The sequence below is a fragment of the Podarcis liolepis genome (assembly GCF_965112155.1).
Source record: "Podarcis liolepis genome assembly, chromosome: 7".
Taxonomy (NCBI): domain Eukaryota; kingdom Metazoa; phylum Chordata; class Lepidosauria; order Squamata; family Lacertidae; genus Podarcis; species Podarcis liolepis.
In genome coordinates, this window is record NC_139561.1 from 63,864,424 (window position 1) to 63,889,162 (window position 24,739).

The 24,739-nt window shown below is 43.6% G+C and overlaps 1 protein-coding gene across 4 annotated transcripts; it reads right to left on the bottom strand.

Moving 5' to 3' along the window:
• Positions 1–941: 941 nt before the first annotated feature.
• On the bottom strand, positions 942–17,274 carry TEKT2 (tektin 2). 4 transcript variants are annotated; one of them, XM_083511858.1, is made up of 11 exons: positions 13,857–17,274; positions 12,266–12,466; positions 10,496–10,663; positions 9,858–9,983; positions 8,975–9,180; positions 7,539–7,682; positions 5,744–5,858; positions 4,537–4,644; positions 3,385–3,528; positions 2,849–2,928; positions 942–1,436 (listed from the first exon to the last, which is right to left on the bottom strand). In XM_083511858.1, exons 3-11 carry the CDS (start codon positions 10,649–10,651, stop codon positions 1,223–1,225), a joined length of 1,293 nt encoding a protein of 430 aa, XP_083367984.1. In that variant the 5' UTR covers positions 10,652–10,663; positions 12,266–12,466; positions 13,857–17,274; the 3' UTR covers positions 942–1,222. The 4 variants fall into 4 exon arrangements, with proteins under 4 accessions (XP_083367984.1, XP_083367986.1, XP_083367985.1 ...); XM_083511860.1 differs by lacking the exon at positions 13,857–17,274 and adding an exon at positions 12,050–12,110 and having other exon boundaries at positions 12,266–12,435; XM_083511859.1 differs by lacking the exon at positions 13,857–17,274 and having other exon boundaries at positions 12,266–12,580.
• Between the last annotated feature and the right edge of the window lie 7,465 nt (positions 17,275–24,739).

Sequence of the window (24,739 nt, forward strand, 5' to 3'; positions counted from 1 at the left end):
ATATACAAATAAACAGCCATGTGAAATATATAATGAGGAGGATTTTCATTGGGATTTCTTCCCACTAAAACTCAGCCACCCTTGCAGTTACTTCCGGGTTAATGTCTGACAGAATCTGGTATTTTCATTTTGCCATGATGTTACACTACCCAAAAAAGGGGATAGCACGTGTTTGCATAGCTGGTTAGTAGAAAAGGATATGTTCTATAGTGTCCGGCACATTCAAAGAACATCCACAATGTCTTAAACCACAGAGCCTAGGACTTGCCTATCAGAAGGTCGGTGGTTCGAATCCCGGTGATGGGGTGTGCTCCCATTGCTCGGTCCCTGCTCCTGCCTACCTAGCAGTTCAAAAGCATGTCAAAGTGCAATTAGATAAATAGGTACTGCTCTGGTGGGAAGGTAACGGCCTTTCCGTGCGCTGCTCTGGTTCGCCATAAGCGGCTTAGTCATGCTGGCCACATGACCTGGAAGCTGTACACAGGCTCCCTCAGCCAATAAAGCAAGATGAGCGCCGCAACCCCAGAGTCATCCGTGACTGGACCTAATAGTTAGGGGTCTCTTTACCTTTTATCTACAGTGTCTGGCATATTCAAAGAAGATCCACAATATCTTATCATTTCTGGGGATGTTTAAATATCTGCCCTTGACAACAGCTGAGGGGGAAACGTTCGGTCGGGCTAACGTAAAGGCCCTGCGTTGGGCTGGAATTATTAATTTTGATATATCTGTTGTATTTAAACCAGGCATAGGCAAACTCAGCCCTCCAGATGTTTTGAGACTACAATTCCCATCATCCCTGACCACTAGTCCTGTTAGCTAAGGTTGATGGGAGTTGTAGTCCCAAAACATCTGAAGGGCTGAGTTTGCCTGATTTAAAACACAGAACTTGGGTTCCCCACCAAATTTAAAGTGATGCAAAAATCAAAGCATGAAAGTACTTGATGTGTCAGAAATACTGTCGCTGGGGACAGATTTATTGGTTATCACACTTTCTTGGAATACCAAAGCTGTAAACAAGGGGAAGCTTTATACAATCTTTGAGAACAGAAATGGGTCAAAAGGGAGAAGGAAAGTCATGTCACTCTTAACATGAGACAGATATCATCTGTGCTTGGCATGGAAGCAAGTCACTGGGCGGGGGGCAGGGACTGTCACTCACTTCCCAAGCCAATTCCTTCTTCAGTATTACTCAAGGGATTATACATCTCATGCCATTATTCTAAGCCAGTTCCAGCTGTCGGCACTTGAGGGGTGAAAGAGTGCGATTGGTGGTTCGGTTGAAGGTGTCCACCTCAGGCACAAATTTTTCAGCAGGGATTGTCAGCTTCCGCCTGACATCCATGCACTTGTTATCCAGCGTCAGGGAGTTCAATTTGTAGGCGATGTTTGCCTGGATACGGTCCAGGTGTTTGTAGAGAGCATCCAGAGCATCCCTGAGGAAAGAAGCCAAGGTAAGTTGAGCAGGAGGTTGCCTCCATTTGCCTTTAAATCAAAGCAAGTCCTTATCCTTTGGTGTGGTTGGTGGTAACTGAATTTCAGCTATGGCACTGGGGGTGGGGCAACACTGATTTTCCATTGCAAGGGTCTCATTAATCATTTTTCTATCAGGTATAAGCAGGGTCGGATTTAGGTTTGATGAGGCCCTAAACTACTGAAGGTAATGGGGCCCTTTATATGTCCAGCTGTTCTTTGTCAACAACAATTTTTTTGTGTTGAATGTAGGCACCCTATATATAGAAATGAGCAAACCAGTGATATTTTAGGGAGCAGGCTAGCAGGTGAGGCCCATTACTTACATCATAGGAGCCTACACAACACAAAACACTGTTGCTGTATGTAGGTTTTATTTTATTTGTTTTTATCTTATATTTTGGAAATTTACATCCAGGTTTTTTTTCCTTTAATTTTTTTTGGGGGCCCCCAAGAGAGTGGGGCCTTAAGCTATAGCTTGTTTAGCTTATACATAAATCCGGCACTGGGTACAAGTTACGCTTATGATGGCAGATTATCTTGGAGAAACAAGGATCTCTCTCCCCATGGCAGGGCCTCCCTGTAAATTGTGTAAGCCTAAGGGCCGCATTCCCTTCTGAGCAACCTTCCAAGGGCCACATGTGAGAGTAGCGGATGGGATGGGAAGCAAATGTGAGGGAGCCACAAATGTAAATTTTGCCTTTGTATTATGGTAGGCTAGTTACTACGTACTCCATCTGTCCAACCAACCAAGAGACATTATGAGAGTTCAGGAGCAATGGTCCAGCCAGGCAAAAGCTCTTGCAGTGCAGTTTCCATCATCCCCAACCACTGGATATGCTGGCTGGAGCTGATGGGAGCTAGAGTTCCAGAACATCTGGAGGGCAACAGATTAGCCACCCCTGGTGCAAAAGAACAGACTGCGGGGGAAACGTGTCTGACTTCTAAGCTTATGTATTATAAAATATATGCTAAGTCTTGAATTTATTACTGTGGACTTCCTACTGGGACCAGATATTAGCAAGTCATCCCAGGCACTGGAATCCAGGAGATGCCATCTTGCATCTATCACCTAAAGATCATGCACAGAGCCCACTATTACCAGCCTTTGATATAGTAATGCTGTAGTGTGAAAGGCACATTGGTGCTGCATCACAAAAGATTTGGAGATTATGCTCCTAGCCTGTATAAAGTCAGCTTCCCATGTTCTGTTTTCACTCATATATCTAAGTGATCCTAGTGAACAGCCATGGCCTTCTGCAACCTAGGCAGCATATGCTGACCCAAGGCCACAACTTGCAACTGATGCTTACTTAAAAACAGCCTATTCCTTTTCTCTGTTGAATTTTGTTTTTGTTTTTAGGGAGGTACATACTGTAACTGTGCCAGCTTCTGATTCAGACAAGCAATGGTGCCTTCCAGCTGATGCACCTCATCTGTCAATCCATGCTGAGCCTGAAAGCCAAGGACAAGAGAGGGACGTCAAGCTTCAATACGTCACAAATGGTAGCTTAGCCAAGAAAAGTTGGTTACTCCTGGGTTAAACTGTCAGCTCCCCCTAATATTACTGTTATGGTCTGGCTTCTACAAAGAAGCCCAAGAAGCTGCAAGGCTACCACTATTAGTAATAGTAGTAGCAGTAGTAGTATTTCTATACCACCCTTCAACTGAGGATAACAAGCAGTTTACATTATAAAAACACAAAAATACATTACACAGTAGCAAAAGGAATAACACCCACCCACCCCCGTGAATAAGCAGTGGGGTGGAGCAGTTAAAGCCTTCTGCAAGCAGCCTTTAAAATGTCCTTCATGCCTTCTCTCTGCCTTGCCTTGCCTCTGGTGCACAAGGCCAGCTGTGACTCCTGTCTGCCCACAATTCTAAGCTTACACAGCTAGAGGTTTGCTGTACCTGGTCACGGCAAAGCTCTGTGTTGGAGCGGTAAGTCCGGGTTTCCAGACGGGTATGAGCCAGTTTCAAATTCACCACCTTTGCCCGGATGTCGTCCTCCAGGCGCCTGATGTCCTCTTCCATTTCAGCGATTTCTTCTAGGGTCTGAAAAAAGCAAAGACACCATGGGGAGAGAGGCTTAGAATTGGTTGCCACCTCTGTGAGGTGGGCCATACAGGAGGAGCACATGCAATGGCAGAGCTTTGCATGCAGGAAGTCCCAGGTTCAGTCCCCAGCAGCATCTCCAGGTTGTGGGATAACTGCCCTGAGACCTCCAGGTATAGGGTGGTATAGTAATTCAATCAACAAACAAACAAACAAAATACTTAAGTCTAATTAATGCATGAAAGGGTTAATACAATAGAGTAAGCTGTCCTGCTCAACTTAGCTATGGCTCATCTTTCTCAGGGAAAGGGCCACACTGAAACATAGCCAGCTCTCTGACGGCAGCATGGCAAAGTGGGTGTGACCCAAGTATGAAAGTGAGTGTGGCAATGATTGCGGTTCTCAAGGCTGCCTTCCAAAAGGGGACCTGCAGAAGCGGTCAGAAACTAAATGAAATGGGATGAGATGGAATGGAATGGAATACTATTTTAAAGAGAAAATGTGTCACAGACAAATTTGGGAAAGTTTTGGGCCCTAAAAAAAAAAGGCATTTAGCAACAAAGTGTCACGGTGAGCGACTTACAGAAGCAGCTAGTAAAGAACCATCTGAAGACAGCCCTGTATAGAGAAGGTTTTTTAATGTTTAATGTTTTAACATGTTTTTATGAATGTTGGAAGCTGCCCAGAGTGGCTGGGGGAACCCTGTCAGATGGGCAGGGTATAAATAATAATAAAATGATGATGATGAAATTGGATGTCCCTATTTTCATCAGAGAAATGTTGAAGGGTCTGAAGTAGGTCATGAAAAAAGGCTCCCTACCCCTCCTTCAGGCACTGGGAAAAAAGGAGATATCCCCTCCAAGACTGCAGATGATAACACTCTGAATTGTGGAAGAGCCTTAGCATAAACCGAAGGAGACTCTGCACTCAGAACAGATATTCTATATGTGTCATTTAAAAATAAAAAAAATGTGCAGGGCAGGTCTCCAATGCCAGCCAAAGACTTACATTCTTCTCTTGCCACCTCAGCTCATCAAGGGCTTGCTCCACTTCATGGAGCCTCTTCCGGAAGGCAAATTCTGTGGCCACGCGCTGAGCTTCTAGTTCGTTCTCAGTCTAGAATAGGAAACACACATGGGCATAGCCAGAGAGGGACAGGGAGGGGCAGCTGCCCCCCTAAATTAATAAAAGGCAATAAAAATACATAGCTAACTGAGGTTCTGCCCCCCTCCCAATGAAAGGCCTGGCCCCTACTAACAAAAATCCTGGCTACGCCTATGGAAACACATATAAAAAGTTAGGCCACTATCATATCATAGTTTAATAATTGCACATAGATTGAGAGAGCCATCACTTTGCAATGATGTATAGTGGCTTGGCTGTTGGCCAAACAGATTTTACAGGATTTTGAAATGTAGATGGGCACAACGGGTTTTGGAAAGGAAAAAAAGTTGAACAAGTGTATATGCCACAAACAACGACTCCTCTTTCAAACCACTTTTAATTCTCAAAAAAACAAAATCCCAAGTTGCATCCAGCAAAGTTGTTGCATTAGCACAAGGACTACTACTTGCACAGTGGAACTTTCCCTCCTGCTTCCCCCCACGAGCTCCCCACATCCATTCCAGGGTTTCCCCAACCCTCTGGAGCAGATTTGGGGAAGGGGATGAGTGGGAGAGGAGAGGGAGGGGGTTGTTCCATCACACAGGCGATTGCCTTTGAGCTAACAAGGCTGTTGGAATAATCAGCCTTTAATTAAACAGCCTTTCCTCCTTGCTTCTGCTGCATCCAGTAAAGGTTGGTGATCCTGAGCAAAAAAGTTCCTTCATTTCAACAGTATAATTTTAGGCTGCAGGGATCCATCTAGTTGCTGCCATTGATAAATCATTAGGCACCAGAAAGGTTTGCCAATCAATGCAAACCACTAAAAGATCTTCCAGCAGATCCAGATCAGACATTCAGTAGATTACTTTGAAAACAAGTCACCTTAATTATGGATCTACTCACAGCCTTTGCCAACCTGAAGCCCTCGAAATGCTTTGGACTATACTGTAACTCCCATCAGGTGGGAGGTGTGGTACTTCTTAGGACCGATGGGAGTTGCAGTCCAAAATACCTACAAAGCACCAGGTTGGCAAAGGCTCTATAACATACAGTAATGTATCTTCTCCATCAAGAGCCTTCCTAGGAGCCAATAGGAAGCCATGTGGTTTACCTGGGCAATGGTGAGGGCCATGGCTTCTCGCAGATCTGAGGCTGCTTTCATTTCTGCCTCTGCTCGATCCTTGTTGTATTGAGTGATCTGATCCCATTCCTCTGGAGTGAGAGTTCTACAACAGGCAGAAGGAAAAGATGGCCTGGTTGTTAGAATCAATTTTTCACACACACTTTCTCCCTGTATTGCCTTGCATGTTTTTAAACTGTACGTCTGCAGCTTTGAAAGCCAATGGTCAGAAAAGAGCATACTGTATAAATAAAGTTTAACTCACCCACCCACCCATGCAGTGCACTTAATAAAAGCACACTAAGCTCGCAGTGTGCCAAATATTTATTCTGCATTTTTTTCTGACCATTCTCCATCAATTAATGAGGAAAGAAATAACATTGGGGAAAATACCAAAGGGGATAGAAAATTCAGTGAAACACATGGGGCTTTGACGTACTTCCCTTAATTCTGAGGTGGGCAAGTTGCTGTTTGTGTGGCTGAGTGCCCTTCTGTTCATTATACAAATCTTCTCTCAGGCAGTCTGCACTCTGCAGCACAGCCCCCCCCCCCCCCGCACACACACACCTGCATATCTGTCCTTCCTGAAAACCTCATGAAGTCCTTGGGCTGGGCTTTCCTCTAAGAACAGAAGGTAAAGCTGCTGCCCCTCCCGGGCGTTGCTTGTTTTAAAAACCAAGACTTTACTTTTAAGGAAATCATTACAGAAAGATTAAAGGTAGAATGACATACTTTTAAAGAGGACAAAAGGAAGCACTTTTTAAACAATATCGGTGAACACGTTGATTGCAGGTGCTTGGTAACTGCCGTATTTTTCACTCTATAAGACGCACCCGACCATAAGATGCACCTGGTTTTTGAGAAGGAAAACAAGAAAAGCCAGCAAGAAAAGCCAAAAAGACACGCTCGCTCGGCGTGGCTCTTTAAAGATAGAGTGGCTCTTGCTGGCTTTTCTGGGAGGTGGGAGAAGGGACTGACTGCCCTCCGTCCATTTTCCCACCTTCCTGAAAAACCAGAGCAAGCTGCGCAACTATAGCTGAAGCCAGAAGAGCTTGCTGTGGTGGCTTCAGCAATAGCTGTGTAGTGCCTCTTCAGCGAAGCAGAAGGAGGAATGGAAGGGGCTCTGTAAGGGCTCCCTTCCGTCCCTCATCCTGCTTCGCTGGGAAGCCAGCAGAACAAGAGGCGCTGCGCAGCTCTTGCTCTGCTGACTTCAGCGATAGCTGTGCAGCCTGCATTCGCTCCATAAGACGCACATTTCCCCTTACTTTTTAGGAGGAAAAAAGTGTTGTCTTATGGAGCGAAAAATACGGTACTTTCACCAGTTTCCTACACTTCAATCAAAGCCGAGGGGAAGACATGATGTTAACTCCGCCCATGGGAGAAGGCCCAAGCAGCTGGGGAGGCTGCGGAGGGCAGGAGAGATGTTTAATGGGAAGAAAAACACATCCCACCACAACCCACAGTTACCTCACAAGGATGAGACCTAATGCCAAACCTACCAGAAGTGTGAGGAAATTATAAAGCACCCTGTGAAAAAGGCAGAAAAACAAAAGCCTCTTTGGTAAGAGAGACAATTTCAAGAAGTTGCAGAGTCATAACGAGGGCGTAGCATAGGCCTCCAGTTGTCATGCCACCCCCTGCTCTGGGCCTCCAACAGAAAGGTACAGCCAGGGCACTCAGGAAGGGGCACCTCAGCTGCCACATTCTGTCTAACAGGAGGGCTGGCCCTGAGGTGAAGGTGGAGTTCAAGACCTTTTGATAGTTGCTTCGCAAGACACAACCTTACCCAATCGGCACTCGGGTAGGATTGACTTTATAGGAGATATTTGGAGAGTTGATATTGAGGGAAACACAGGTCCGGTCAATCTCCACGGCTTCCGTTTTCCCTCGATGGGCAAAGTTCAGCTGTTGGCGGGCTTCCTGCAACAAGCTATGAATTAAAAGTGGGGGGGGGGGAGAAAGGGCAGCTATGAAGGGATGCAAGAGAATATTCAGGTGGAAGTCTCCAGATTTATTCCCCTTTCATTTTGTTTAACAATCAGCAATGAAAACTCCCATAAATTGTTGGCAGTCAAAAAAGTCTCCCCTCTGTAGCAGAATATATTATCACATGATGGTGCCATTAATCCTGAACGCAGCACACACCATATACAAGTGTAGCTGTATATTTTGCCTACAACACAAAGCCCTTGTATCACTGCTAGTTCTTTTAAGAAAAACAGAGGAATTTATAGTTGCAGAGCAATTACAATCCCCCCAAATCACTTTAAATCTAGGATTGTGTAAACAAGACAATCAGATGCTAAAAGTGAGCTGAATATGATGGGGAATGAGCCCCCAAGTAATTGGGGGGCTTTGATTATCCCATTTCTTTCTCTGCCAAATAAAAGAAGTTATAAACAATGCAATGGCCTTTCTCTTGGGTATGTAATACTAGATGGCATTTCAGCTTGCTTTTTTTTAAACTGACCAAGATATAAAAGGTGTTCTACAAGGTACACTGAAAAACTGTTGCAATGTGGGAACCTGAGTTGTCAAATGTCCAGCTAAATTCTAATATCAGCCAGTAAATTTATTATTTTGGGTACTAGAGATAATACTGTTTCAGTGATTCTTAAAAAGTCTCCCCCTATTGTTTTAGTATTGCTTTTATAATATATAACCCTAGAAGACTTTTCAAAAGGCAGGATATTAACTGACAGCACAATCCCAACCAAGCCAACTCAGAAGTAAATCTTACGTGAATTTAATGGGGCTTACTCTCAGTTAAGTGGAGTTAGGATTGCAGCCAAAGTAAGTAAATAAATGAAGTATGGCATGCCTTACAAGGTTGGTGCAATTATTACTGAAAGAATGTATGTGATGCTCAAATGTGGTGGAAATTTGAAATGCACTGTTGCTACAAACATCTAAGTATTGTTATGCAGTGCTTTTTTTCTAGAAAAAATGGTGCCAGAAATGGCCACTCTCTGCCTCTTCCCACCACACACCACACCTGCCTCCCTCCCTCCCTCGCCCCCGCAACCCCCACCCCAATGTGCACCCTACAAGCCCTTCCCTCACTCATGCCTCCCTTCCAAAGGCTGGCTATGTGTCATTCTGCACCATTAAGACAAGGTTTTTTTGCACCTCCTCCAGCATCCCACATTGCACTTAACTCAGTTTGATGCCTCAGACACAATACCAATACGTTGTACTTGACCACCAAGTCTTTTGACTCACCAGAGCTGCTCAAAGGCCTCGCTCACTTTCTGCTGAAGATCTTTCGTAGTAGCATCAATCACCTCCACCTCTTTGTGCAGTTCTTCCTCGACAGGATCCTTCACCACATCGATGTCTCGGCGACTTTCCCGCAGAGTGAGATTTTCAATGGCCACATCCAGTTGCAAGTTCTTAGCCTGCAGGGCACGCTCTGCCTCCTCCTTCATCTGAAGGGAATAAGCAAAAATAAGATAAGGGGTTGACCTCACCTTCCCAACTCCCTCTGTGGGCATCTTGTCAAGTGACATAGGTTTGCTAACCAATCAGGTTTCCAATGGGAATGCTTTGCAGGTGGGCCAAGCACATTCTGACACATGGAGATGAAAGCTGGGGTGCTCAGCTTTCATCTCAAAGAGGTCACTGAATTTCCTTCCATCTTTAGCATCACAGAAACCATTGGTTACATGCCATCTACTGCACAGAACCACCCAAACCACTTTCTCAGCACACCAAAATTGAGTTGCATGACCTTTGCCCTTCATTGCACAATTCATATTATTTGTTCTTCTTCGGTGATCACTCGTAGCCGAGTAAGATTGTCTTCCATGCACACGCTTTTAACAGTGAATCTGTAAGTGCACATGCACGCACACTCAGCCCAGATAAAAGCATAAATAATCCTTACATGCCACAGAAATGCCAGTGGCCTCCGATGACCTTCATTCCAATGAAGCCAGATCCAAGGCATGTGCTGGGACCCCCTGAGACCTCCCACCCTGAGAGACTAGGGTGCGCCTAACAATACGTTGTGTGAATTGTTTTCATACTTCTGTACACTATCCTAGAATCTCCTGGTGAAATTCAGTTTAGGAACACCATAAATGAGTAAGTCTGCACTACATACTTGAGTCAAGGCATAGATTTCCGCGTCGATGTCCGTGAGGCATTTGTCCAGAGTTTCCTTCGCTCGATTGACGACTTCGATCCGCTCAAGAAGGCGTGTGCGGTTGTCATATTCATCCCATTTTGTCTGGAGAGGAGAGAGGCAATGGTTTCAAACCCCCCCCCCTTTCAGAGAGGGCACCAGCAGCATGGTTCTTACAGGAAGAAGGAAGGCTAAGCTCAAGATTGCCCTTCCTTATCTTGACAAGTTCCTGGCCCATTCTTTAGACATGTACATTTCACACAGACATGCTAGTGTGGAAATTATTTGTGAACAACCTTTCCTTGGTTTTGTGAGGAAAAGCTGAAACTTCCTTCACTCTACCTTCTCAAAAAGACACAAAAAAACCCCCACAAAAACACACACAATAAAAACCCTCAAATGATTAAATTTCAGTTACAATTCAGGATGAACCAATCTGCCAATTTTGGTTCCTCATAATTTCAGAATTTGTATTTCTGTTCTGCCTATTCAGCAATGTTCCCATACCCTCCTTGCCCCATCCTACCACCACCTCCAGATTTCGGACCCCAAATTATCATTTTAGTTTGTTTGTTTTTGTTTGGAAACACAGAAAAGAAGCTCAAATACTTGCCCACCTGGTTATTTGTTTCATTGCGAAGAACCCGGCCCTCCTGCCTGATCTGGTGGGATGCCAAGCGCTGTCGCTCAGCATTGGTTGCAATGAGGTCAAAGTGGGTGCGCCAGTCTGGAAGTGTGTACCTCTGGCCGGGCTTCACACTCAGAGTAGCCATGGCAGCAACATTCTAGGAAAGACAAAAATGAAGGCAACACATTCAGAGATACTGGACTCAGGGGCCAACATGCTTGCTCAACACTAATGAATAGCAGCCTGCTATTCATCACACTTTTTTTCTGAATTACAAGCAAAATTTTTTTTGGGGGGTGACGGTGACTTTTATTTTACTTAACAAAATTTATAGACTGCTTAATAAACAAAATCTAAGTTGCTTGCATAAAATAATAGAAAATACTAGAACAAAATAATCAAGCTTTCTAACTCTTGTAATAGTCAGCCTAGCCTCCTAGTGAGGTGATAGCCTTGGTGATGGGCCATTAAGGAGAGCAAAGGAGGGGCTGTGTGGGAGATGGCAAATGGGTGGATAGAATCACCTCCCTCAACCCGCATGGGAGTTAGAAGGGAAAAGCCAGAAGTGTGTTATGGGAATTGAAGTACAACATCTGGAGAGCCACATGCTCTTCACCCTTGCTGTAAAATTTGTGACCCACTGAGTCAATAACCCTCCTTGTTTTGCTGCCTAGCACATGCTCTATTTTTATTTCTGCCCGTTCCTCAATGCTGCTCATGATGGAATGCGTTCTGTTATCTGATCCCTTTTATCCTAACAACAGCCCTGTAAGATAGATTGGAGCAAGACAGCAAGAAAACCAAGCCCACATTTACCCTATGACAATCCAGAGCAGAGTATGGATTGGAACCCATAGTTCCCCAGTCCTCGTCCAATAAAACCTCTACACTAATCTGAACCAATTGTGGGCAGCAAAAATTATGTCCAAACTGCTTCTTCTGCAGAGGGGAACATTTTCACCTCCACAGAGATTTCAAAGGGGTTCCTGTAACTCTAGCTGATAGGTGCTGATAGCATATATTCAGAGAAGGTTGCTGTGACTTTCACAGTGTCAAATACCTGGTGTCATTATGATGTCAGGTGACTGACAGGTGGCTGGCCCCACCCACCTGCAAAGCTTTGTTCTGGTCTATCCCACTGTGGGCAGGTCACAGAAGACAGTTGATAGGCTGCTTCAGGTGACGTGGGCCAGGGTATTAAAATCCAGGGAGAATGAAGAAAAAGCAAAACCTCTCCGCACTCTCTCTGCTCTAAAGAACTATGCTTTCTGCTCCTCCTGCCCGAGATTGGTGTGTATTCTGCAACAGCTTACTAGTACCCTGCTTATCCCTCCCTGTTAATGTTAATGGCAGCTGATGAGGTTTCTTCTCCCACCCTGCTCTATTTGCAAAAATATATTTTTTTTTAATTTAAAAAATCACACACTTTGTTAGACAGCAACATGTAGATGTTTTGGTAGAGCCTGTGAGGAAGGAGGAGGAGGTGGCGGCAGCATTTGGTTTTGCCAAAATTTATCAGGCTAGCCTAATGAATTGTTGTTACTGGTAGGAGAAAAGGAGGGCACTCTGCCCAGTAGGAAAAGCTGCAGGTTCAGTAGGAAAAGCTGTGGAAAGATTTTGAACGAAATCACTTAAGACAGAAGTGGGAGGTGGAACAGAAAGTTGACAAAGTGGATGCAGAACACAATTTTGACTTGCATAAAAAGAAAAAGAGAGATCCCCAACAACAACTGTCTCTACCCTTCCATCATCAACTCACCACTCCTCTTCTCCAGGCAGGCAGTCCTCCTCTCGGCCTCCGCTTCCTACAACTGCTCTTCTATGTTATCAGCCTGGTTGCTAAGCACGCTTTGTGCCTGTTGCCAGGCAGCCATTCTCAACAGAAGCCAATCAGATAGAATCCCCCTGCAAGTGTTTACAAAGGGGGTGGGGGAGGGGAAAGCCATGGCAACCTGGAGATCTGAAAAAGAAAAGGCTTCAAAGGGCTGGTAAAACTGATTCGATCACAGAAGAGCAGGCTGGGTTACTCTCACCCTGCCCATCCAACTCAGAGGTTACAACAAGGAGCAGTGGATTTGAGAGGGTCTCAGGGCAATAAATGCCTCCCTAAGTGTATCTGGTGGATTGCCCTGCCGTCTTGGTTTAATCTTGCATATGTGTTTTCAAGTTCAATGGAATACACCTAGATAGCATTCCCACCTCCAAAAAAATGTGTTCATCTTCTGCAGAGCTAGTAAAGAGGGTATAGTTTTTTATAAGTAAGGCCTATATATTTTTCATAAGCCCTATATTCCAGCAGTGAAATCATCTTCTACCAAAAGAAAGAATCTTATTAAATTAGGCTTTTCTAGATTGGTAGCCAGAGAGGATCTTGAACATCCATCTGCCTGGAAAGACAATGGAGTGCACCTCCAGGGGTGAAGTCAAACTGCTGTTTTAGCAGCACTGAACTGACCTCCCCAGGGCTCAAGCCTGGGCAGTGGGTATGGAGTCCCAGGCTGCCCAGATGACAAACTCCTCTTCTTGGGCTCACTGATGTGGTCGAAACAAAAAATAGCAATATGCTTGGCACCAGCTCAGATGCAGGAGTCACTGGAAGGAGGTGTACATAGTGCCATCCAGCCATCTTAGGGTCTCCACTCTGGATTTGTGTAGGGTTTACTCCTTAGCCTTTTCTTCTCCTGGAGATCTCCAGCAAGGCAGTGGAGGTTTAGGATCAGTGGAGGTTTAGGATCAGAGTATTCCTTCTCCTAGGTGGGCTCCCTTCCCAGGTTGACGAGCCCCATCCCTCACTTCCCTCTACAGCACAAACAAAAATTGCCTTCTTCACCGTTGGACCCACTCTTGGTCTGTCCGCTCAATCCTCCAGAGCCTGTCTTTGCATGCAGGGTAAGACTCTATCTCACACCAAGGGTTAGAGACCCACCAGTTTCCCCTCACCTAGACTATCGCATGCTAACAACTTCTAGGAACCACAGGTGAGAGCTGAGTGCAGGGTGCAGACCAAATGTGGATAACTACCAAAGAAAGAGCATGTGTCCTCCACCAGAAGTACTGCTCCCCCTCCCCTAACACCCCATATACCCAAGAATTCAGTATTGGTACAGATATCCAGCCCAACATTGCAGGGAGCTGCCAGAGCCTCAAGAGTCACAAATGCCTTTTACACTGAGACTCAGAGCTGGCCCAGCCATTAGACAGGGCAAGACCACAGCTTCAGAAGGCAGAACACACACACACTCCTGGTGACACCCCTGTAGGCACCCTGTCTGCCCTGCTGCCTCCACCAAGTTAACAGGCAAGGGTGTCCATTTTGGATGAGAACTTGCCCAGAATTGATGTGATCTTACCTCAAATTGGCACTGATAGCAACGGTGCTTCTCCATCAGTAACGGATGTGCTGTGGCGACAGAGCAGGCCGTGTTGGCAGTGGCAGGAGCAGGCAGATGGTGGCGGGAGCAGCAGTAGCGGCAGGGCAGGATGGCACTTCCCATTTTGCCTCAAGCTAGTGTGACTGATACATCATGTGTGAGCTGGGCATTCAAAAGTGTGCAATATTCCAGTATCAATGGTGGTTCTGCGTTTGAAGAGGAACACATAGTTCCATGCTAGAGGACATGCTTGCATGCAGGTCCTAAGTTCAGTCTCCAGTATCGCTAGGTAAAGGAGTAACAGGTAATGGGGACAAACCTCTGGCGAGCCACTGACAGAGCAGATAGTACTGAACTAGCCAAGACCAGTCCTGCTCCAACTACACTGGCTACCAATGAGTTTCTTGGCCCAATTCAAACTGCAGCTCAGAACCAAATGGTATGCCTCTCCCCACTCTATGTTTTTCATCTGAGGGTCTTCTCTGTGTGCTCCTCCAATGGAGAGGTTGAGGGTGGTAACAGAAACATGGGTCTTTTCAGTGGTGGCTCCCTGGTTGTGGAATGCTTTCTCCAGGGAGGCATGCCTGGCGCCATCTCTGTCTTTTGGCACCAGGCAAATACCCTGTTATTCACCTAGGCCTTTGGAGTTTCTTTGCATATTTTTAGCAGGGTGGGGGCAAGCTGGATTTGCCCTTATATGCATGTTGTGAGTATTTTAGGATAGTTTAATTCTTGTATCATATCTGTCTTTAGGCTTTGTAAGTTGCTTTGTGTTCCTTTTTGAAGAAAAGGTGACTATAATTAGTCTTACCTACCAGAAGCCTGCTTCCTTTGTTCCCGATGAGGAAGGATCAGTTATTGGTTGAACCATGCAAACAGCCTACATAATAGTAACAGTCTGGAGGCAGTCTGTCTTCTCACCCACTCCCATCTGTGATTGTATGCAACATGTCATTTGGGGTTCTGCAGAGCAAAAATACCTTGATGATTATTATAGGTCACTGATGTCCTGCAATTCAGTTTTAGCTTCAAAGTGGCTGGGCTACTAATAACACATGCTAATCAATGGGTGATCAAAGAAGGGTATCCTGATGCACATTCCTGCAGTGTAGGAGAAGGCTGTGAAGTGGCTTGTGAGTTGTGAGGCCAAGAAACCTGGAAAGGGAGCACTTTTGAATCTGGCCAGGAGATGCACCCTTAAGCTTTTATGGGGCTAGTTGGCAGAAGGTGCAGGTGCACTGATCTGTGTGCTTGCTTCTGCGGCCTTACACTACCTTGACTGAAGATGTATAATATGACAACACAGGTTTCTAGCATTCTTCCTCCAAAAGAATACAGATCTTGTGAAAGCATGGAACTTCCCTCCAGTTAGGTGATGGAACACAGCAAGAGCATTTCCTTCACATTCACTAATGGCTGTGTGTAATGCCATCGTAAGAGCTTATAATTTTTTTATTTCTTTCTTTAACGAAGCAGTTTTCCAGAATTTGGTTGGTGCAACTAGGTGTAAATGATGAAACTGAAACTATGAAGTAAAACCTTAGACATTAAAATTTCTTATTGCTTCCCGTCCCTGACAATCACCATAACCAAAGTCTGGACACAAACTTGAATTCTGGAGCAAAAGCGTATTTATTGCAGTTATTAGTGAAAGTTACACTTCAAACTGAAGCAAAGCAATGCTAAGTAATTGTTTTACTTAAAAAAAAAAACCCACAACATAGAGTCCTTCCAGTATAGAGAAAGTGGACCAAAACAAAACAAAACAAAACATAAAAAGGAGTGGAATCTGTCACAGAAAAACAACTTTGGGGACAGATTTGGCTCAGGAGTTCCATGACTGAATTATGTACGGTTACATACTTGTAAGCGACAGAACATTAGACAAGAACAGAAAAGTGTAACTTCAACTGACAGATATGACAATGTGTTTTGTAACACAATGGATTGACCCCAAAAGATATAACTAGCAACAAGTCTGGGAGAAAACAAAAACAAACCCTGCTTGTCCAGTCTTTATCTGTACCCTCAAAGTATTTTAAGGTGAATTCATAACCTAACTGGATATTCAAGACATGGTGACAGAATTTCAGAGGCACTACCATGATTTGATACAACATAACACATCAGGTTACGCTAGGAATCAGTGGTGTCCAACCTATTTGGCAAGTGTGCCGTAAATCAAAGTATGAGTACGTACGTGGAACCAACTTCCCCACTCCCTCTCCCTCTCCCACCCCCCCCTACAGTGCCTAGATGTTGTTTTCCTCTAGACCAGTCTTCCACAATCTGGTATCCTCCAGCTGTTCTGAACTATGACTCCTATCAGCCCCAGCCAGCACAGTGGGGATGGCTGGGGCTGATGGAAGTCATATTCCAAAACATCTGCAAGGCACCAGGTTAGGGAAGGCTGGACTAGTCTATTGAACAGAGGAGCACACAGCATCGCAGTGCTGGCTAGAGAGGCAGCAAGGAGTCCAAGTCCAACTGTCTCAGCCAACCTGGACTGCTGTCCACATGTGCCACAAACTTCCTCCTGCTTATACCCTAAGTGGCATGCATGCCACTAACCATGTGCCAAGGCCATTTTATTTATGGCAAACATTGTTATTTCTATGCAAATGTCAGTCCAGGTTGTTGTTTTTTAAGTATATCATTCTCCTTTTTTCCTCTTCTCCCTTAGCTGGAAAAATTGTCAGAGAAAATTTAGAAAACACACACACGCACACAAAATCACACTGACAAAAGGTTTGGCAGACTAGGTTTGTGAAGTCCCTCAGAATATCTGCTTCTGTGGCATTAAAAGATTGAGACCTATGAGAACGTAAGACCCCTGCTGGATCACGCCCAAGGCCCATCTTGCCCAGCATCTTACAGTGGTCAACCAGATACTTGTGGGAAGCCTGTATGAAGGAACAGAGTGCAACAGCACTCATGATTCACAGCAGCGGGTAGCCAGAGGCTTCCTGCCCCTGACAGTGGATACACTAACCTCCACCCTGGAAGTCAAGACAGTTGTGGGGTGGGAAGAAATTTATGCCACTAAAAGCAACAAGGACTTGTGTGCCAATTCAAGAACGCTTGGTCCTTAAGTAGTTAAGATAGGCTTACAAGAGCCATCCTCTTCCAACGAAGTATGTTAAGAGCCAACCCAAGTCTCACAAAGCTGATGGATATGTAACAAAGTTGAAAATTGTAGAAGATGACAGGCTGATATTTAACCAAACTGGAAGAAAATGCAAAGATAGCTAAACTTTTGGCAAGGGCAGTAAACTTGGCGGGGGTAAGGAGTGAAGGGAGCAGTGGACACGCTGCTTCTGGGTTAAAGAGTTAAGTTTCTAAAAACATACTGAAATACAGATTTGTTATATATATATGTATATATATATTTATCTATATTTTATATAAACCAACCCTCCCACCCTATCCCCAAATAGTTGCAGCTCACATTTGCAATACAAAGAGGCACACACGGTCAAGGTGGTTTAATAAGTAAAAATTGTGAAGGCTTTTACCAATGCACTTGCCATCCATCTGTCCACCTGCAGGAAGGCTAACTACAATAGTTCAGGTGCAACAAACTTGCTTGACTTCAGCATACTTTTGTTAAAGGGGGCGGGGAGAACCTACAAGAACACCCAGAGATTTCAAACTCATCCTATGCTTCTCTCAGAAAGCAAAACGGCAGTGCCCCACAAAGCAAGAAGTCATCAGAAATTTACAACCAAGGGCCTTAAGCCGAAGTGCAGCACCAACATGTTCCTAGGAGAATGTGAAACTATAGCTGGCCTACAGCTGGATTCTTAAGAAATGTGTCCCTGCAATGGCACACAGAAAAGTGTTGACATCACCAACACAATGCCCCACACAAAGGCAAAAGGGCACCTCCAATCTGCCATGCTATGTATTTCTTATAGCAGACCAATTGCTCAGTGCAGCCCCAAGCACCTGATGGACCCACAGTGAACGGAATGTCTTGAGGATGGAGCTTACATTTGTCCCCCTAACTACACACACACAATGTTAATACTATACTGTTACACAGTTTAAACTCTGCCTTATTAAGGAAACTGCTTGAAGGGTCATTTCTCTCATGGATTTAGCTTCCATTCAGGAATACCTTGCATATACCACCTGTCCCCTGTAACACGAGACCAACATGCATAGGTCCATGTGCAGATGCATGTGGAAAGGATGCAGCGATTGGCAACAGGTTCTCACTGTGTGTGGATGTGGCCAAATAGACACCCGTGTGCTTGTATACATACAATTCTCTTGGACAGAAGGTACCCATACAGTTAGCAGTCATGCATCAAAGAGCCCTGTGATCAACCTACATGTCACTGCAAGCTGCCTTCTTCCTGTCGCAATGGACCATCTGTGCCAAGCATGCAGAACCAAAACCTCATCAACCCCTGCCCCTTAGTGTGGACAAACTGGAAGAGCAATCATCTAGGCCACAAGTCATTTTTTAACATGGTCTGCGGGGACAACCTCAGAAAACTTGCCTGATCACGACTGTGCAATAAAACATAATTTCAGAATCCATTTTAATTTTCAATGTGTATTGGGGATAATTGTCTTGTGAGAATGGTTGCTAATACATACCTCTCAGGTCTGGTGAAATGGCAAAATGGCAGCTTGCTGTTTAAAACACAACAGCCACTCCCCACAGGTAACTTAATGATTCCACATGTGCAAATAAATTCATACTCAAGCAAGCCATATCCAACCTGGAGTCCAAACTCCTAGATCAAGTCAAAGCTGAGCTGAGAACAAAATACAGTCTCTAAGAAAGCCAATAGTCAGAAAAAATGACCCTAAAGTCAAAGCTAGAAAAACATTTTACTAGAAATATTCTACTTTAGCATGTACTGAAATCCCTTAACAATGGTCTTTCATAAACTTTGATTCAAAACATTTTTGCGATTTTTGTTTCAGTGACTTAAATTGTGATCTAATTTAGCATATCTGGCATGTGTACACAAAAGTATGCCACATTAATTTTATGTATTCTATAAACACATTTTCCCAATATTCAAAAGTAGTAAAACTAAACAATTTTAATCAGGAGGGGAAAAAATCATTAACACAGTCATGTTCCTAGGGATAATCACCTGAAACAAAAACTTAGTTACACTTTGAAACTAGCATTGTAATCATTCATTGTGTTGCTTATTTTATGAAACTGTATTTTGAGAAACAACATTCTCCAATACAGAGAACATTCCATGGAGAAATGTCCATGCTACATCAGAGTCCCTTCTAATGAGACTTTTTTGCTACTTGAAAAATGAAAAACCTATCATATCACAGGCTTCAAGAAGTTCCATCAAAAAAGCTGGAGATTTGCTTCTCCTAAAATGAGATATTGAATAGGTCTGAACTCACCCACCCCTCAAAGACACACTGCTTCTGGGAGGAGGAGGAGGAACTGTCAATAGTGCTCATGATTAAAAGTGGAATAGTCTTGCCTTCTGCTGCCTGCATTTCAGAGAGTACAGCCTGAAACTTTTCTGAACAAAAAGCTCATTCCTTAAATGTAGACAAACAGATATGACTAGACACAGTTAATACAGTGAGTGAGTAAGTAAAATATTTATGTTGCTCCTGCTCAAACCTGACATTCAGCAAGCCTCTTGGCCTCAGTGCTTAAGTCTGGAGGACCAGGATGCTAGAGATATAATAGAGGAAGGCCATATTCATGTCCTGCTTGTGAGTTTCCCCGGGGCATTTGATGGAAGTAGAATCTAAACTACCGTAAGTGGGCCTCAATCTGCTCCTGCCAAGCAAGTTTTCTGTGCCTGAATTTTGCTGTACAATCCATCTTAACAATTCCACTAGTTTGACTCCGTGTGCCCATGGAATATGCATCTATTATTCTCAGCCTCTGCTCCTTTCCTGCAACCAAAGTTTTCTGACTCTACAACAGCTCTCCTTCATCACCCTGCTCCACTATATTCACCACAACATTCTTACAAGTCCTCATAATCCACCTCAAAAAGACTACCATCAAGCCGAGTGCACAGCAAGCACAAAGGGACCATAAACAAAGGAATCAGTAAAAATGAGCAACATGAAAGAGAGAAGGCAGATTAGATCAGTTCAGGTGACTACCATGACTACATGAATTCTTAGGTAATGGACAGCAGTAACTTTAAAGTCACTTAAACAGATACCCAAAAAATTAATGGGCAGCTATTTTAAAAAGCAACATTGTGGACTAGGTATAGGTAAACTGAGATAAATTACTTAACGCCTCACACCAAAGTCCAAAGCCACTGAATTCTAAGAGAAGAAGAAGAAGAGTTTGGATTTGATATCCCGCCTTTCACTCCCCTTCAGGAGTCTCAAAGCGGCTAACATTCTCCTTTCCCTTCCTCCCCCACAACAAACACTCTGTGAGGTGAGTGGGGCTGAGAGACTTCAAAGAAGTGTGACTGGCCCAAGGTCACCCAGCAGCTGCATGTGGAGGAGTGGAGACACGAACCCGGTTTCCCAGATTACATGACTACCGCTCTTAACCACTACACCACACTGGCTCTAAGCAGGAAAGCGGCTTGGGGATAATGCAATTACAAAGGCACCAGTTTCTTGCTTGTCTGAAGTGCTTCCTAGTCTATGCTGTGGAGTGCAGGGAGGAACGAAGCAAGAAACAGGTGCACTGTTCAAAGCACAGAATGGAAAGCAAGACAAGGATTTTGCCACCATAGGGAGGATTCTATGGTTTTTCTCCTGTCAACTTCCCAGTCTGAGACCAAGAGGGCTTTAAGCTTTTTCTTAAGAGCATCATCTGTTCCAAATAAAGGATTGGCATAATGCTCTCCATTAGCTTTTGATTGGCTCTTTTGAGAAACAAATTGTGGACCGAGTACTAGTAAACTGGGAAAGTTATTTAATGTTTTGCAGCATACTTTGAAAAGATTTAGTCCCCAAAACTATCTTGGGAAAGTAGGGTTCAGCTCCCAAAGAGCACCTCTGAGTCCAGCACACTTCTGGTAACAGAAGAAAAGATACCAGGTCAGGAGCCAAACCTTCCTGTCAGGCTTCAGTGCCAGCTCTGCAAAACTCTGCCGTATGGTTTCGGCAACAGGTCATGTTCAAATCTGCTGCATCTGACCAGCCCAGCTAGCCTGTGCCTCTCCCCTCAACGTTGCACCTGCATTGCATCATCAATGCACATTGGAAAAGACACAGGATGTGCATGTGTGCACGCACACACATGGTAAGGCACCATGTTGGCCTGGTTTATAGAGTGTACATCTATGTTTATATGTGTATATAATATAGACATAAACACATTTTTACAAAAGAACCTATAAATGGGGTAGCCAACATGGTACCCTCCAGATGTGCCCTCCCATCAGTCTTAGTCAGCACGGCTACTGTCAGGGATGACGGATATTGCACTTAAACATCCTGAGGGCATGATTATAGAAGCATGCCACACTTGTCTGGAGAGCTTGGAGTGGGTAGGAAATGATGAGCGTTTTCCTCTCTCGAAGCTGCAAATAAATTTTTAAAAAAGAGAGAACAAGACATGCGACACCTAGTAAGGTCAGGCCTAGCAAATGGTCTCCACACAACTAATGGTACAGCTACTACTGAAGTTAAGCATGTGCGGACCTGATCAGTGCTCTAGATGGAGGATGAATGAGACCCCATCTTAAGAGTGAGGCACACATATGCTTCCCCACCCCCCACCCCCGCTAGACACGCATAATAAACCAAACACCAAGTAGATTTCCCACTAAAGGAGAGCCTGCAAAATCAGATATAAGTCACCAGGAAGAAGCAACTCCTCTAATTTAAAAAGCATAGGAAGCTATGTTGGTCCATCTAAAAAACAACAGCAACCCTTTGAAGTCCACAGTTCAATAAAGGTATTAATTATTAATAATTAAGGTGTTATTTAATAATAAAATAAAAATGTGTCACTTTTTTTAGACTTTGGGGTCGGTCCCAACAAAAGTATTGCATTCAGAGGTTGCTCCATTCTCTCCCCCCCCCATTCCCTACAGTTGAAAGTGCATTAGGTTTTGAAATTATTTCTATGATTTAACATTAAAAATAATAAAAGTATTAGAAAAAGTTCTGGAAGTATCTGTAAACAAATTCTGCCAGAGACCACTTGAAATGGGACAACATCTAGTCTGTTTTCATACATGGCAAAGTCAGAGGCACCTCTATGGTACTTTCACAGCACAGTCCAATGCATGTCTACTGAGAAGTAAGCACCAAATAGTGCAAAGGGGTTTACTCCCAGGTAAGCACATATAGGATTGCAGCCTGTGACAATTCACCTAATTTTTTCTCTTATGGAACATTCATAGTAGGGATGGAAAATGTTCCCGAGGACACTTGGGCAAAAGATACACACACACACACACACACACACACACACACGTATATATACATTAAAATTTTAATAAAAGTGCTTATAAAAATTGCAGAGGGTGAGCATAATCTGAAAAGAATCACTTTCCTTTTTCACACAGGAATAATGCATTTTAAGATTATGCATGTTATGACATGTGTGCATATGCAAATTTAATTGATCAATTAATTGATTGGCTGAACTTGAACAATTAATAGATTAAAAGTTGACTGGGTTGTAATTAGAGAGTTTTGCTACTGGAGTAGCATTTGCACCTCTAGAAAGCTAGTACAGTTAAAGCCAATACCACCATATCTTTGGAGGCAGCCTATTCTAATAGCAAGTCATTCTTATCATTTACAAAAAAAGGTATGTACTTCAGTATCCACCCTTAACTTTCCCACTGCTGTGTATTCAGTATTTTGCTCAACCCTTTTGGAATAACTAATAGTCAAGAACCCTTGTGCACATTTAAACTAGAACCATACCATATGTGCTATTAAGCTATCAGCTAGGATTGGCCACTGGGTCAAAAACAACAGAGCAACTGATTTCGGATTATATAATTCATTTTTTTAAAAAAAAAGTTAGTTCAATTACTATTAGCACAGATGCCGCAGTGCATACTGAACAATTTAATACACTGTCTTTGGATAAGGTTATTCAAGAAGGGAACTATATAAACTTATATGCAAAGATTAATGGGCAATGCACGTGTGAATTAAGGCAGCCATCACTTGGGAGTCACAAAAGCTTCCACACCTCTGGAGAGAGTGGTTGAGAAGGGATCATTCATCCTTAAGTATAGGCAGTCAGCATTATGGCCATGTAACATGGAGAAGCATGGTGTGAGCATCAGGCAGGCAGGATGTATGTGCAGGCCACAACTCTTACTCTTTCCGATAGCCTGCCTCATAATAAATGAAAATAGGCTGTTGCCTAATCCAAATAACATTTTTTCTTTTTGTGCCAAAGCATTAGACTATTGTTCAAATGAACAACTGGCCTCCTCTACAACCCAGCATTGCACTGAGAGTTCCAGGATGCCAAAGATGGATATGAAAGTAGGTTTGGATGAGATTATCCTTTGCCCTCGCAGTTCCCCTGAAACCCTGGATTGCAAAGTTATAGCAAGAACATTATTGTAAAGACAAAGCCTGATAAACTCTTCCATAAAAATGGCAGCCAATAGTCAGGAAAAAGAGATGATGGCACATAAACTACAGAGGTGACCAATAATCTAACCACAAAGGGACACAAATCTTCCTTGAAAAATATTCTATTGGTACCATTAAGACCATAACTGGATTTTTTTGCAGGTGTGTGCAAGTAGTTTTACAGTGTAATCACTACAACTTTTGTTATTATTACTTTTACAGCATTTTGCTGCTACAGAGGTGCAGTGTTTATTAGTTTTTTTCCTGACTGATAAAAAGCTTAAAGACAAGACTGGCTGTACAGCATTTTTCTTTTAAAAAGGTTTTTTTTTTTATTTCGGGGCAGCAGACTTGCTCAGCACCAAAAGGCCATGCTGCAAATTTTTGCCATCAACATTTGCCATTGCAACCATGAGGACTAGGGTCCTGCATTTTACAAAAGGTCTACAGTTAAAGCTGGGATTTTCAGAATTTTAACAACTTTAAAGATACACATATAGCTTCAGGGGCACATGCTGCTTACCACAATTTCATAGTTTGTGGCCTCTGAATAAACATTTAGTGCTTACAAGTGTCCTGGGCTACTTGCCCTAAAAACCCTAAAGTATCTTAGATCCACACAGTGGATTTTAATCAAGTTATCAGTACCATTACTTCCCCCAAATATAGTATGGTCCACTCTTATCTTGGTCCTGATTATTTTGGGGTGGGGTACTACATAGTACTCAACACTACAAGTGATATCACCAAGAACTTGGCGTGTTTTCACTAAATGCTTCTATCCCCCCATCACCCAGCAATATACAACTTCAGAAAGAAAGAAAAATCTACAGCACCATCTTCTAAAAAGGCACTTTGAGGACTGTCTTGCTTTGAATGAATAAAACCCTCCAAGTTTCAGATGGCAGAGCTACTTCATTTTTAAATAGGTCTTTATAGTTACATACCTGCCAGAGGTAATTCAGACACAATTTTAATATGGAAATGGGACTGAAAGATTCTAGACATGATTCTCGTCTGTCAACATTTTACCTCCTGCAGAGTCAATCCTTCAGTTTAATTTTTCAAATTGTTCTCCAGTTCCCACTCCAGGGTTTTTCCCCAGTGGTTACTTAGTCATAACCTCTTTAACAGCAAAGTCAAGGTTACAGAGAATAAACTGGCAAGTCATAAAGGAGGGTCTGGCATCTAACAGCTTTGTCTCTCATCATAGTGAAATCCAAGCATTTGTAAATATGATAATTAACAAGCAGGTATTAGCAGACCTGCAAAATTCCCCAGGAGTTGTTTAGCTTTCCAAAAAACATAAGGGTCAAGTACATCACAGG

Coding starts and splice junctions, on each gene's coding strand:
- TEKT2 (XM_083511857.1), bottom strand. CDS start 11,361: ATGGGTTCCAATCCATACTCTGCTCTGGATTGTCATAGG. Junction 9,984..10,495: donor GCAATGAAACAAATAACCAG/GTGGGCAAGTAT, acceptor TCTCCTCTCCAG/ACAAAATGGGATGAATATGA. Junction 1,437..2,848: donor CAGAAGCTGGCACAGTTACA/GTATGTACCTCC, acceptor TTCTTTCCTCAG/GGATGCTCTGGATGCTCTCT.